Raw genomic sequence first — 15956 nt, 5'->3', positions numbered from 1 at the left:
CCTTGCAGTAGCGTGGCATGGTTGGTGTCGGCAGTGTTGTTTTGTCTCCAGGTCTTCGTGCAAGCCTTCGACAAAATGTAGCTCGCTTCATCACCGGGGAAGTCCCCAACTGCCACACGAGGTTATACAAAAGTTCCGCTCACAATGGATCATCCTTTTGGGGGGGGAAGTGATCGCACTTCCCAGTTGACGTTGTGCGTAAACACTTCCTCCATTCATGGCCGGCGTGACCGCGTGAACGTCTCGGCAAGGTAACAGATTTCTTGAAGAAATTAAAATAAATGGACGACACGATTCTCCCATCTTCACAATCATCCTACGTAGGTAAACGTTGCGCATATATTTTATCGCCTAATTTATGCTTCCCATTTCGAATTCGTTGGAAAGCAGAAAAAACGTCCAAGCTGTACTCTCTTAAGAAACCCAATTAATTCTTTATCAGCGGAGGTAACTTGCACCACGCCAAGCACAAAATGCAGCGTCGGCTATTTAATGAAAGAATGTGTTTAAATACGTGGAAGACTGCGCATGCATCGTGTGTTTGTATTGCTTGTTAAAGTAATCGGTCACTGTGTTGCGACCGAAGAGCAGAAAATTGTAGAACCAGTGTGCGGGTAAAGAGCCGTGAATTAGCGTAAAAGACCACATTTTCTATGTATACCCCTCGTTCCCTAGCACGATTAAAACTGCAACCAGGATAATCCACCATGGATAAGCAAAAATTAAATAAAAATGAAATGTGCGCGTATTTGTATATATATGGGAAGGGGGTATCACCTCGTCCGTTCCCGCGTCGGAGGTGCGCGGCTTCTTGGGTGTGAGAACAGGCGACAGGCATGGCTCCTGCTCGGCCTGGGTGACACAGAGCAAATGTTCACGCATGAATCCACAAGCAGGTGTGTTCGTACGCGTGCGCACATGCACCGGCATTGTGTTAATACTGGCGCGTGGAGAGGTGGCATAAGCGGTAATCGTACTGTACCATGTGAACCCGACTACCCGAGCTTGATTCCATGTTACGGCTAACATCAGTGGTCTCCATGAGGTCAACTCAAAGCCACCCGGTATGATGTTGGAGAGTTAACACTGTATGTGGTTTCCGAGTCGCCGACCCGGGCAGAGCTGATTGAAATTAAGCTCTGTTTAATCAGTTTGTCCCTGGTGTGTGCGTGCGTGCGTGTGAGCATTATCGACAACGTGTGCTCATGGGTGTCACTCGTACGAGCTGCGCCCAGGGCAGGTTCTCCATGTCGTATCCGCTGGCCGTGAGTAGACAGTTGCGGAAGAGTGCCCACTCGCTCGCCAGGCCCGGGCTGCCCATGCGGTTGCGTGCCGTGTACCAGCGCAGTTGGAGCTGCAGCGCCGTGTCCCGCGGGAGGGCGTAGCACGCCGCGCCCAGGCACATCCGGACTGGCGCCACCAACACATCCCATGACACGGCAGAAAGAGAGATGAATAATACGTGGCACCGCCACACAGGCACAGAGAGAGAGACAAATAGACGAATTACAGTGGCCCCCACCACACACAGGGAGAGACAAATCCACATTTGTGTACGAGCTAAACATACAAAAATGCAGCGATTACTCGATAAACTTTGATTCTTACACTCCAACACATGGATCAACTGTATATGTGAGAATTGGCTGTTTATGAATTGTCATCATCATTGCTTATAACTCATACTGCGTCACACATGTAGTACATCTCGAGGTGCACTGTGGCAATCTAGCCAAGGGGACCCCCACGTGGCAACTGTCCCTGTGTGATACAAGATGAACACAGCACCAGCCTACAAGTGGGCATTCGTTTTCCTGTAGAGGGTGACGTTGCTATTTTACTTTTCCCCAACTATGTAAATTGCAAACAATTGATCAAACGTGGAAAACAAATCTGGCTGTCACCTGATGAAGCTGGTTGGTAATTACTGGCGAAACGTCGTACTCAGATTGTAAATGTTGTGGCTTGGCTCTCCAACACACCGGCGTGCTGTACTAGTAATGAATTGGCATGCTCTATTTACGTGACAAACCTTACTAATTGGCTGTGTCGGGTGGTGGCGGGTTTAACGACATTTATATATTTACGTGATCTAACCCAAACAAACCTGTATTATAGGGGAAAATCTGAGACATTTAATTGTAAATGGAGCAAATTTTTCAGAAGCGGGCAATGCGGTGGCAAAATGCGATGTTGTACTGTACTATGCTCCAACGCCTGCAGCAAAACAGATATGGGAACTCACCCAGTGAACAGCTCGCAATTTCCGGGAGGGAAACTCGCCTCATCGTTCCCCCAACCAACTCCTGTGGACAAAACACAAGCAGTTCTTACGTTCCACATTAAACGCATAGAATAATAATACGCGGCCCTTAATCAGTCAACTGTTGGATGAAGGCCCGCACATGCCGTATAAGTCGTGGGCTTGTCAGTGAGGGATAGTGAACTGGGGGGGAGGGGGCCCATGAACGGTTCTGATACCACTCGCCACTGCCGTTAGCCATGGCCAGGAATCGAACGCGGATCGCCGGGTTCTACTGGACATAGGTGAAAAAGAGCTTCATAGCTCATCGGATTCCTCTAAATAAAGATTCTGATTCATAGCACATTGTGTGAGAACCACTACTCTATTTTTGTTATTGTTGAATTTTTACGACGTTTAGGGGTTTTTCAATAAAAAAGATTACACGGAGGACAAGGTATACCTGCCCACATTATCTTGAGGACAATCTGTACACCTGAAAATGGATTGCAATGATTCGTCGGGTTTTTTCTCGCACAAAACATATCAGTGACATAGGCCTCGGGGGTGTGTCTACGCAGCAAACAGCCTTGGGTGTGTGCGCTCGTACGCTGAGATGGCACCAATTACGGGGACCGGATTCCTGTGTGACGCCTCTCGCGCGGTGCATGATGCTCACGAGGGTGAGGCGGGACAGCACGGGGTCGCGCAGGCCGGTGATGCAGCTGGGCCTGCTGGTGTGGAAGAGGGAGTCATCGAGGTCGGACTCCGGCCGCATGCCCATGGACTCTCTCATCTCGGGCACGGGTGACACCAACATGGCCTGAACACGAGGGGGCAGGTGGAGGGCGCGCTCGCACACACACAATGTCAAAGTGTGAGACCAGCTTTCAGTTAAGCTAGTTTTTTTTTGTGTAATTTTTTTACCAACTGCCTCCTGCTTTATCGCCGTACGAGCGGAATGACTTTTGCAGATTCTATCAAAGGCATCTCCGACCCATGTCTGTCAATGACAGTCCATTACCAGTTGCGTTCAACATCTTTTTAAAATATATAATTTTTTGGAGAGATTTAACCGTCAACTATAGCAATGGAATAAAACATTGTAATTAATTCGCATATCATTTTCTGAACTATACAATATCTACACACAATACGTGTGTTTTAAGCAAGGGATTTAATGCACTTGATGATGTCATCGCTGTTGCCACGTCACACCCCATTGTAAACATTGGCTACGATCTCTTGGCAATCGTGTGTTATGGTATCTCATAGTGATGTAGGCCTAATCAGGAAATTGAGGTTGCGATGGGTAGGACACGGGTGTGTAGGATGGAGGACAGATTACAGCGACAGGCACTGGAGTGGCAACCCAGAGGCCTGCAACAATGAGGACAAGAGGAAGGCCTAAAGCCAAACAGTGGCACACTGGAACAGCATAATGCCACTATAAAAACTACGAGACCTAACAAAATAAAGTGAAATATAATTTGCAGGTCAAAACCTATTCAGTCGACGGCCCCGTAGGTTACCCCCACTGCCGCCCTGTTGAAATCGTCACTGTTGTTGTTGTTGCTGCTGTACCCACCTCGTGCATTGTCACCGCCGAGGTGCCGTACGGGCGAGAGGGCGTGCTGTTGCTGTCGAGCGGCGTACTCGGCCGCGGCATGGGCTGCAGCAGCGAGTGGCAGAGCGACGGAGCTTGCAGGCCAGTCACGTACACCTTGCTCACCTGGGCACCAGAGACGAAAGCAGCCGCCACACACGAGAACATTCACCCTGCCGTCCCCCTGCGATGTGTCGAATTGCCACGCATTATCACGATTGGTGTCGTCTGTTGACTCAAGAATCAGTTTGTTTTATTTTTTACCGCTGAGGCACCACAACCCCTCCACAGAACCTTCCGCCGGCACCAACACCACACTGATCAGCAGAGTGAATGATGGTAATATAGCCCCCACAACCTGCACCGGGAGGTAAGGCCCTCATCCAGCAGTGGATTGACAAAGAGGCCGCAAGTTGGACGCATGTACACGACCCAGCTGGCCACACCGACAGTCCATACCCAGTGACACTAACGCCGCATGGAACGGCACGGGCAGCGTGGGAGCGGCAAAGCCCTCTCACCTTGATGAGGCCGGTGAACAAAACCAGGCTCCTGGTGTCATCCAACACCAACATCATGTTCAGAGACTGCAGAAAAACAGCAGCAACAGCAGACACATTAGTTCGGTGGAGCAGAGACATTGCCACGATTTCGCTAAAAAGTGGACTAAGAGGAGGAACATCTTGCAGCACGCGAACGTGGGCCCCGTGCCCGCGACGGAACGAGAGGCGAGCGTCACCTCCAGCGGGGCAGCGTCGCGAGCCGGAATATCGGTCACGACCCCGAAGACGAAGCTGGAGGGGTTGTCGTTGCTCTCCTCGAACTTGACGCACCTGCAGCGGGGGGGGGGGGGTAGGGGGATGGGGGGGGAACAAAGCCTTGAGCTGCTCCACAGCTTCGAGAAGTGGACAACTATTACAAAACAATCGCGTACCGTTATCGCCTCCTTTGGTCGTGATTGGGGTTTGTTGTCATCTATTTTATTTGTCCGCTATCAATAATCGCGCACAAAAAGAGATTAAACTTCGGTTACTGGTATACCGCACTTATCGAAATCCAAACATTTAGTTATCCTGAAGGAATCTGATGAGCTATCGAGCTCTCTTTTTTCACAGATGTCCAGCAGTATCTAACGATAAAAGTCAAGTCCAGCCCTGTGCGGTGTGTCTATGGTTGTCTAAACGTACGACATGGTGACCAATGAGCCCTGCCACTGGTGGCTTACGATGGCTGACGCTGACCAATTTGTATTGTTTCTAAAAAAAATTGTCTCAATTGAAGTTTTTTTCTAAATTAGCCTTCTAATAACGTAACAATATCAACCGCATACACCTAAAAAAATAAATTATTGAGTGAAATAATAAATACACCATCATGTGTCTAATCGTTACAATAATTCTGTAGTTTTGATTTTTTTTCTGTTCGGCAATACACAATTTTAAAAATTACATTTATTTGTGACTTCGAAAATGGTCTTTGAATTAGGTGGTCACATGGCGTAAGAGGTCAAAGTGCTAAGGTCCTGGGTTTGAATCCGGGTTCCAGCATGCCTATGATAAAACACGTCCCTCAACATAGTGAGTTGATGACCTCAACCCAATCACCCATGACTTCACAAAAAACTATGATAATATATTTGGTTTCGACCTTTATTTGTCAACACACGGTGCTCTGTGAGATTCTAGCTCCGAGAATGAATAAAATATGTATCAGTTTGACTACCATGCAACAATCTATTAATGAGTCCCATCCTGTATAAAGGGTAAAAATGGCACTTTGCATGATTTTAACATCAGATAAAACCATGAATTTCTCCAACACACGGTGCTCCGTAAGATTCGCAAAACAGCACAATTTGAATATATTGGGGAAAAGTAGAAAGAAAGAAAAAAAGTATTTCGAATTGACAAAGGAAATTTGCCCCAGTCACAGGGGCACAGGCAAACCTGAGCTCGTGGTGGCCGTCCATGAGGTAGCAGAGAAATCTACGGCCGCACAGGTCGGTGGTGATGAAGGCTTTGCTCGCTTGGCTATTCGATATCCTGAACGCGCAGGCACACACGGAGACCGCACATCCCACACAATCGCCCCCCATCCGGTCTCAAGAACAATAACAGCAGTACGCCATTTGGTGAGCATCTATTAGGGCCTGCACAATACACGCACACAAGGGGGTAGAGTGTTGCCAGCACCACGCCCGGCCACCTATGTCTCTCCTAATGCTAATGTTTTCACACCTGTTCAACACATTTCCTACCGTAGCTCCGGATCATAAGACGCATAGGAAAGACACACCGCCAAAAGTGTGCCCGGTGTCAAGTTGAAAATTAGTATTCAAGTCCTCTTCGGCACTCGGTGAAATAAAAAAAACTTCCCCGACCTAGCACTCTAAGAATGGTAAGTGGCTGTAAATGCAAGTAGATTTGTTCCCACCTGTTGGTGAGCACCTTCTCAGTCCACAGGTGGTCCATGCAGAGGTCGGGCAGGTTCAGCATGTGCTCGGTCACGGATTTCCCCGCGGAGCTGTTGAGCGACTGGTTAGCCGACGAGTTGGCCTGACCGCGCGGGGACGGCGAGAGAAAGCGCTGCGTGAACGCGGCCAGGGAGCTGCCCGGCGCCGGGGAGTGGGACCGGCTGGAAGGAGACAACGGCTGCTGTTTTTCAAAAATGATGAGGGAGGAAAAAAATAAACGCGCGTTTCGTGGATCCTGTAACTCTTTGCAACACGCGTTGGTCCTGTGAATGATTTCATGAACGATAAAAAACGTTGCCATCTGAGCCGCACGAGGTGACGTTATGTGTAACGATGTCGTAGAGAGCGGAGGCCTTGGCCTAAAATGTCAACGCATTTAACGCTGGATTGTTTTGCTAAGTTTTGGGTAACCCTTTGATTAATATATCGGGCTTTCTATAAGGTCTCTAAAAGGAAAACGACTTTAAAGTAACATTGTATTCATACTGGATCGTCTTCATGTAAGCTATCGTGACCCCACTGCTAGACACTGAAACGCGTGAATAATAATAATAATGTACAGCCCTTTGTGAATCCACTGCTGGTTGAAGGCCTCCCCCTGCCACGTCGAGGGTTGTAATGAAGATAACAATGAGTAGTAATGACGATTATGAATTAATTGGTAATTATGATCATTCAAACGATGATGACGCACGATGACGCTACAGACGACGTTAATTGACAACGATAACAGCAGCAGCAACGACAGTAGTGATGGCAACCCTCACAACGGTGACGAAGATCGTTGTGACGATGACCACAACGGCAACTCTGAGGAATGCTCACCTCAGCGACGCCATGTTGGACATGGTGGGCGACCAAGACCACGAGTAAAACGGCAGCCCCGAGGCCGGCGGCAGAGTAGCACCCAAAGTCGATCCTGCACCACTTCCGCCACCGCCGCCGCCGCCACCACCAACGGCACCACCGCTGCCGCCACCACCAACACCGGACCCGCCCCCCGCCGTGGTGGAGGCGTGAAGCAGCTGCTGGCAGTGGAGTTGGTGCAGCGGGGATGAGAATCCACCGCCGTGGCCCAACGTGCTCTCATTGCGAGTAAGGCCGCGGAGGTGCGCGGCGAACGAGATGGCGCTACCGACGCCGCCGGCGCCGCCGCTGCCCATGAGCTCGTCGGTGAAGCCGCCCACGACGCTGCCACCGAGCGTCCCGCACAGGCTGCCCACGACGGACGATGGCCCGGGAATGCCGAGCATGCTGCTGCGCTCCTGGCGGAGAGGAGAGAGCCGAGCGAAGGCGGTTAGGCTGAAGATAATGATGGTGCTTTGTTGAGCTGGGACCAGTTACATTCTACTGGACGTCTGTGAAAAACTACTGGACAGCTGTGAAAACCTATTGGATATCTGTGAAAAAGATTCCTCCAGTATAAATAAAGATTACGTGAAAAAAACTTCCTTGGCTCCTGTTGGAATAAGTGTCCATGAAGGGAGATTTTCATCCAAGGTGTTTTATGAAACTGGCCACCAGCTGCGAGTTCACCCCCCCCCCCTCCACCATGTGTTACGATACAGAGTTGTAATTAGATTCAAAATCTACCCTTGTCTATCAGCCAATCACAAACAACATAGAGTAAACATAATAATCGTAATAATTTACAGCACTTTTGTCAAAGTACTGCTGCAGCATGAAGACTTCCCCATGCTGTGTCAGTGGTAAGAGGTTAAATGACCATACTTCATCACGCTGGTCAGTGCCGGTTGGTGAAGGGGGGAGGAGCAGGACCGGTTTAGCTATCATTCACCAGAGATATTAGCCTTGGCTGGGATCTGAACGCAGGTCGCCGGGTTCAATGTGCTGTCCACTAGCCACCGCACCACTGCTTCAACCCTTTAGGGGTGTACGTACCATACGGTTACACCTCTAAAAACATCTACCTGATGTGTATATCCTAACATTAATAATTGATTCTGGCTGACAATCACTTAAATGAAGCCTTTCAGGCAAGATGGTAGACGGAGGACAGCAGGGAGGGTGAGCGAGCCGCCTCCTGTACCTGTGGCGTGGCCTTTCTCAGGAACCACACGGCGTGCAGGCCAAGGGTCGGGTCAAAGGTCAGCAACAGCGGAGACTTGGGGGAGGCGAAGACGATGCGGTGCGAGTGCTCGTACGTGTAGCCGACGCGCGGCGTGCCGCCCACGCCTGCCGTCGTACGCACACGGGGCAATGCGCACATGCACGGTCAAGCGCGCGCACACACACTACGGTGGCCGTGTAGGGATGAGCATATGTCAGCGGTCACTTACGTACAAATGGGGGTTTTATCTATATATATAAAAGGGAAATTTGTGAATATGTGTCTAGTCGAAATTTTAGCATACTTCCCAACATGAAACAAACTTGAAATTTGGCATGTGGGTAGCTTCCACAATGCAAAAATTATAAAAATAGACTTTGTATTTTGGGGGGCGGGGGGGGGCCAATAATGCTTATATTTTGCGCGGCAAGTGAGTGGTGACGTCACATCTGTGATGTCACCCGCATGCGGCAGCGTCACGCAGTGTGCCTGCTGACGTCACGCATCCCCCCCCCACCCTCCGCGTAGGCCGTGTATTAATCCAAGACAAGAATCCAAGTCTCGGGCGAAGCCGGGTAGTCAAGCTAGTTAGGACCATATTTGGCATTGGCCCCCGGCTGCTAACACAGATGAGAGCTTCCCCGTTGCTCGTTTGAGTAGGGAGACACTTTATTCGTTTGTCCTTAAAATAACGTGCGCAATATACCGCGCCGCATCGCCATGTTGCGCAGAAACACTACGTGCCAGGGAGATCGGTGTTTCGTACTACACTGTACGGCGGTAGCTACAGCGGCGTTGTGCATTCTAAAATTGGCTTGTGATTTTTGGTGGTTTCAGCGGTCTTATTTTACCTTTGTTTTATTTCGCTTATTATATTTTATAGTAAAAAAAAGCAATATAAATAACTTTACAACCTGTAAATGGGCTAAATTTGGTATTGGTAAATTCGGGGTGTTGTTGACAAACCTCAGAACTAAGAGCTGTGTTTCAGGGACACACTGAAATGGCTGACGTTTTACCAACATTTACAAGTATAAATGCTTTAACCACAGTTGCGAGAGACTCGCTGGGTAAATGGGGAAGGATGGGTGTGAACGACTGACATGGGTCAGAGATGCTCATGGAAGAATCTGCAAAAGTCATACCGCTCGTCCGGCAGAGGACAGGAGACACTGTGTCGAGAGGATGCAGCATGCTGTACATCATGGCCAGCTGCTCCCTGAGAAAAGGGCAACACAGACACACACATAATGACCAAATTACCTGGAACGTATATATGTATGTTGAAATTATTTTGCATCGTACGTAGACAAACATGCTGATCGAAGGTGCGGGGGAAGTACAACTAAAAAAACGCAGTCCCCAGGAAATTAGTTTTCAATCTAGATTTAAAACACGCCCGATCTCGTCAAATCTCCAAAGCTAAGCAGGCTTTGAGCCTGGACAGCGCTTGCACATGCGACCATCATGCGAAGCAGGTTGGCCTTATAGACTGCTGTGAAGGCTACATGTAGGGCAGCCAAGGGAAATGCAGCAACAGTCATTGTATTTACTGTCTATGCTCCCTGCATTCGGCAACCTGCACTGACCAGCGTGTACGGCATTTCGGAAGTGCTTCTCCAGGAGGGGATTGCTGAAGAAGTGCTATTAACGAGCACCTAATAAAAAATTGCCCAGCACAAGTCGCAGAGATATCACTAAAACCACATCCAGCCACCATTGTTTTATGGCACAATTATTCATCGCCTGTATGTTGCAATAAGAAATACACAAGTGGGTTGACATAAAAATTGATGTAGTGTTTAGGGCAATGTTTCTAAAAAGTGTTGTACCTAATCGACCCTATAAGCATCTCACAAGGAACGGCTTCTCTCTCAAACAGAAGACCTTGTTTGGTGGGCCACGTGTTAGCGACCTGCACAAAAGGGCATATACAAGTAAAAAATATGCATCAATATACAAGTCTCAACTTTCGAGTTTATTTGTTTAACCAGGTGAAAATTCAAGCGGCCAGAACAGTCTCATTTGCAAGAGCGACCATGGGTCATCAAATCTAGAAGCAGATCTTATGGAACACCCAGTCTTCTGCTCCAATGGACAGAAATATCTTTAAGTGTCGTGTCACACGCACACGGTCTCAACGTGATCGACCTACTTTGCGAACAAAGCGCTGGCTTACATACCAAGACCGGGCGTGAAACAAAGGGCATGTGTTTTTAACAATGAAGCGAAAGAGCCGCAAGAATTTTGAGAAGCGAGGGTGCTCAGAAAAAAGTGCGACTCATCACCTGGAAGGGCAAGGGGGCAGAGAAGTCCTGTCCATCGGACGTGTGAATATCGACGCACGTGGTCTGCGCGATGCACACGCAGTGAAGGACCTTTGCTGCAGCGTATGCCCAACACACACACACACAAACAGAGGTAACGTCAACACACGCAACAACATCATCACACATATGAATGTGTTTGTATATTGAACTTCTTTCGCACCTTCAGGAGCCAACTGTGCTAATCAGAGATGCGGGCGGGAGGACAACAAACTAAACACAAAAAGAAGTTCTAATGAAATTAGTTTTAATCTAGATTGAAAAAAATATATCAAAACACACCATGGCAATGACAACACAAGCAGAAATGTCAACAAACGGAATAACATCCACACACAGTAATATCAAAACTCAGTGGTAATGTCAGCACACAACAGCAACGTAAACACACACAGCAATATTAACGCACACGGCAATAGACATAGAGGCATGGTCAACACACACCGCAACACCAACACATAAGCACACACGTCATTAACACACACATCGTTAACACCCGGGCTCTCTCACCAGCAGGGCTCCCACCATTCTTCTCATTATTTTCCCACTCCTGGAAGTCACACCACAGCACCTGTGGGAAGAATACATAAGGAATGATTGGGCAGTCGACCTCTGACTGGAAGCTGATCAGTACATGTTCCTGCTCGAATTAACATTTGGGCTATGCTCATGTCCATTACGAGTCCCGAGCCAGTCAATGAGATGACCCTGATTTAAGGTCACCGAAATACAAAAAACAAACACATGAAAACGAAACCTCATCTATCAGCACTGATGCAGAAGGGCTCTTTTGCAAACAAAGTGATCATCGTCATCATCACCATGGATCATGATTTGCAATTCACAAATGGTTGCCCTTTAGGGAGATAGATGGAACTGTAACAGAAGACAGAGATTGAATTCTAGATTTGAAGCTTTCGTGACTGCAAGGATTCAAACTCTTTGTTTTTTCGGTAAAGTTATGTAGGTAAAATAATTAAATAAATAAAACTACATTAAATCACGACGTTTCGGGCGCAACACAAGCATCTTTCTTCAGGTGGGGACAACGTAGCAGCGGTTGAATGTTAACATTTATAATATTACCACTTTGAATCTTAACATTTTATACAGATCACCATGGAAAAGAAAATCCTACATCGCAACAATTATATCGTTTCTCAGATGAAGGTGAAGAAGTTTGGCATGTCACACTAGGTCAAATGTGCCCTTCACAGTCAGACAAAGGGAAAGCTCCTGAACCAGATGAAATAACTGTGGATAAGTGGTAATGACATTTTTTGTGAATAGTTCTAGGTTTAGGTTATGTTGCAAACCACATTTGCATGCACACAGGAATAAACTCGTCAAGACTTAAATGAAAAAAGCTCCTTGGCCATACGTATGTGTTTATAGTACACGTAGTATAATGGTTAGCACAACGCTATATGAACCCAGCCACCTGAGTTTGATTCTTAACCGCTGCTAACATCAGTGGTGATTTAGTTAACCAGTTCTGTGTCTTCCCTAGGTCGACAAAGCCTCAAATGAGTACCTGGTTCAGTGCGTACACATCAGCACTGGGGAAACAATCTTAGCTGGGCATGTTGTTGGCCACCCACCCCCTTGTGTGCCGTGCCAGCCTTCATAGATGCTCGCTAACAGCACATGCCCCAACAATCTATTTCCGCAATAAGGGGAGGTTCCTTGTCTTTTTTCTCTATGTATTAGGGATGTGACTGAGGATCAGTTAATCGATTAATATAAATTATTCAGCTCATGAGAGATGATTCAGTAAGTAACCCAGCAGTAGATGGACAAAAGAGCTGTGCATGCACACACGTGCAATAAGGAGACTGTGGAATGGCATGGCAAGTGCCACCTTCTGGATGGGCTCCTCGACGGTGAAGGACTTGTGCACCGTGGCGTAACTGCTGGATGAGCCGCGGCTCCACACGGCGACGCGCCCCGAGGCGTAAAGCTCCTCGTCAAAGTTGTGCTCGTCAGAAGCGGCGCCCGGCTCGGAGCGGCCCGCCCGCATCTCCCACAGCTCCTGTCGAAGTGCGATTTGGCACTGAATCAAACAACGATGCAGGCGCTGCGTTGCCAGCGGTGCACAAGCACCAAACCAACAGGCCAAGATAGCTGAATGGATACAATCGAGATTGTGGGTTCGAATCCAGGCATCAGCAAATACTTGCACAAACAAGAAAACTAGTTGTGGGATGATAATTTGATTAAGTTGGTTAACTGAGTGGAAGTTTGACAACTTTTAAAACTACTTTGTAGTTGAACAAAGTTAGACCACTTTGTGGTATTTTATTACTCAGGAAAATGTGACCAACGATGGCTCCTGAAGGTGGGAAATATGCACCAGCAGCACATGTGAGAACAGAGGTGAGACTATTTTTCCCCCCCTCCAACTTTTCCCAATTTCCTCATTTTATAATTTCCCCAACAGTCAAAAGCATCACGCACGCGTGGGTGCTCCTGAATGGTGACCTCGCGCAGGCACCCGGCGAGGGCGCCCGTGCCGTCAGCGGGCCACGCATCGGGGACGGGAGTGCGTAGTGCGTGCCGTCCCGCCGGGGAAAGGTTTGCGCTGCCACCGCCGCCGATATCGCTGGCGCCGCTGGGGTGGATGCGGTACAGCCGGCGTCCGCACGGCTCGAACTCCTGCGCGTCCCACGCCGAGATCATCGTCTCCTCGTCCTCGCTCGGGTCAGGCTCGCGCGACATCGGGCAGCGCTATACGCATCTCTGCTCCAGCGAGGGACAAGATGGAGACAAGACGGGGGAAGGTACCACAAGGCGGTGAGACACAATTTAAACCCGCGAGTATCTCTGTTAGGTACAATTCATTCGTTTATGAAAATCGCCTTTGAAACAAAAAACAGCTAGAGAAAACCATGCATATGCATGGATTATGTAGGAAGTATTTAATTATCAGTAAATGAACAGCTGTCTGAGCAAAATGCAATGGCATATTTTAAAAGGATTTTCAGCTCTAGTTTGTCTCCCATGTTTTGGACAACCCTTTGATTTATACAGTGTAATATCACAGCACAAGATATCACCATATAAATGATTTCATTTACACCTAATCTAATGCAGCACGGGTGATTAAACAAGGTATGGAAACTGTGCAGCAGTGGTACCACACATTATACAAAGATTTGCATGGCAACATATACATGAGTTCACTGTCACTCTAATATTCGAATTCACTCCGAATCACACTCTGAATTTTGTATTTGCTCAGTCAGTTTCAGGTTCATTTTGTTTGAACCAGAACCAATCTGGGGCGATAATTGCTATGTATAATCCCAATTGCGTAATACTCTATGCAGGGTAATTTTCGAACGTGGAAAATTTGGACACCGGCACACAATGGCCTGCTCTTACGAATGACGTCTTTAACGTCCCCCGACACCTACCTCGCTCATTCACTTACGCGTTATCTCATAATTCATCAAAACTGCTGCCACCAAAACTAAGGACCATACATTTAAACCACTGTAGTCTGCGCTCCTCAAATGGATCCATCTCCTGGAACCCTCTCGTGGCAAGCACATTGGCATTTAGCTCCTGGCAAGAATAGAATAAAACTACCCCGTGGTTCAGTGTATAGCGCAATGCACTGTGAACTCGGCCACCAATTCCGTTCGATTCGAGGCCACGGATAATTTCAAAGGCGAGCAATATCTGAAGCGCTCCTGCAATCGCCGTATTAACCCCCACGAAACAGAAGTGGGGGGGGGGAGGCGTAGGTATGGTCAAACATCCCCCATGATTGCTAAGGTGGCAGTCCTTCCTCCAGCAGCGGATTGTTGACATTCATCCATTCATTCAACACGCGTCGGGGAACAAAAAACACCTCGCCGCTCGCAACTCCCGGCTGTCGTACAACTTAAACCACCGACTGAACCCGCCGAGACGATCCCCTCCACGGAGGCGTTCACCGACTCCCCAAACTCCACTTCAAAACACGCGGCAACGTGCCGCCTACTGTACGTACAGTAGTCATTTTGCTGCATGGCGGGAAAAGCGGTAACGGCGCGAGCTTAGACAGCGTCCATGCTGTCGGTGTGTGTGTGTGTTGTTCTGTTGCGTGGCTGTATAGCGTGAGTTGAACGCGGCTTGTCCGAGGCCGTGTATTTGTACTATAACGTTTGAAATTTGAGTTGTAACTTTGTAATTTTATGCGCCGCCAATACCAGAACGGTGGCACGAAGGCCGCGCGTCGTCGCCGTCTCGCGAGTGACGCGACGGCGAGCGGCGGCGGACAAGCGGCGGCTTGGGCCTGAAATACGAAACGCGTTTCGCGTGTTTCTGCAAAGGATAAGAGAGCGACGATACGGGCGACTTAAAAACTCGTGCCGCGGTCGTTTACGTTTGTTTGTTATTCTCCTCTCAAATGTAAACTTTAGACTGACGGTCGTCATCAACACGCAGCATTAACGTCCCCCCCCACCGATTTCCATCCCCGAAGAAAAGTGATCTGACGCACGTGCCCCCCATCACGCTCGGGTTCCTTACACGACCACGTTGCTTGACCGTGCCGATCCCGCGAATACACCAACCACTTACCTGTCGAGGAAGTTGTACACACGCCTCCCCACACTACACCGTGGTGGGATCAGTAAAAAATAATTTACAACAAAAACACATAAGCAAACACACAGCGGGGGGGGGGGTGTCTTCTTACACAAGGCCAGGAGCTCATTATAGTAGTGTCCCGATATACGTCGTTTCGCAAATACGTCGTGAATTTGGTCGCACTACACACCTGATTTCCGTCGTCTCAACTCACACTTACGTTGCTGACAGCAAGTTCTTACTCGTATCCATCGCCTCGCGGTCTTCGCCTCGACCTCCACCACCCACCATGTAAATCGCTTGCATTGACGTTTCGATATCCGTCGTGGCACCTTTCAGGAACGTATCCCCAACGTAAACCGGGGTATTACTGGTGTGCTGTGTCTATATATATATTCAACGAGCCGTCGCGTGCACCGATGTCACTTCACCGCGAAACCTGAAGCCTTGGGAGCAGTGTTGTTCCACTCGTTTTTAGAGTGGGGGGCACTTTCGCCGATAAGGCATCATCAGTGTGAGTGCCGTCACATTCGAAACCATTGTTGGGTTTGACAGCAGAACGATGATGACAATTTGTGTATTGTCGGGGGGCTGCACTAAAGGCCACCAGAACACGGGGGGGGGGGGGGGGTTCGATCGCGTAAATATATAAATGTGTC

At 48.5% G+C, this 15956-nt stretch overlaps 1 protein-coding gene across 8 annotated transcripts in view; it reads right to left on the bottom strand.

Annotated features, from left to right (window-relative positions):
- ANAPC1 (anaphase promoting complex subunit 1) overlaps positions 1–14960 on the bottom strand; it is a 43803-nt gene extending 28843 nt beyond the window's left edge. For 4 of the 8 annotated variants that reach the window (XM_078871920.1, XM_078871913.1, XM_078871915.1 and 1 more), the window contains exons 1-18: positions 14916–14960; positions 13177–13458; positions 12581–12772; positions 11230–11290; positions 10681–10775; positions 10225–10307; positions 9538–9611; positions 8372–8517; positions 7147–7586; positions 6282–6482; positions 5795–5890; positions 4588–4681; positions 4370–4435; positions 3831–3974; positions 2922–3065; positions 2246–2306; positions 1223–1410; positions 778–852 (exon numbers count right to left, since the gene is read on the bottom strand). In XM_078871920.1, the coding sequence (XP_078728046.1) occupies positions 778–852; positions 1223–1410; positions 2246–2306; positions 2922–3065; positions 3831–3974; positions 4370–4435; positions 4588–4681; positions 5795–5890; positions 6282–6482; positions 7147–7586; positions 8372–8517; positions 9538–9611; positions 10225–10307; positions 10681–10775; positions 11230–11290; positions 12581–12772; positions 13177–13437 (2421 nt within the window). In that variant the 5' untranslated portion in view covers positions 13438–13458; positions 14916–14960. Of the gene's footprint in view, positions 1–777; positions 853–1222; positions 1411–2245; positions 2307–2921; positions 3066–3830; positions 3975–4369; positions 4436–4587; positions 4682–5794; positions 5891–6281; positions 6483–7146; positions 7587–8371; positions 8518–9537; positions 9612–10224; positions 10308–10680; positions 10776–11229; positions 11291–12580; positions 12773–13176; positions 13459–14575; positions 14619–14915 lie in introns of those variants that run through there. The other 4 variants (XM_078871921.1, XM_078871917.1, XM_078871918.1 and 1 more) reach the window with 3 other exon arrangements.
- Positions 14961–15956: the final 996 nt, after the last annotated feature.

The sequence above is a fragment of the Lampetra fluviatilis genome, chromosome 33, assembly GCF_964198595.1.
Source record: "Lampetra fluviatilis chromosome 33, kcLamFluv1.1, whole genome shotgun sequence".
In the NCBI taxonomy this organism is placed as follows: domain Eukaryota; kingdom Metazoa; phylum Chordata; class Hyperoartia; order Petromyzontiformes; family Petromyzontidae; genus Lampetra; species Lampetra fluviatilis.
This window is presented reverse-complemented; position numbering and strand designations above follow the sequence as displayed.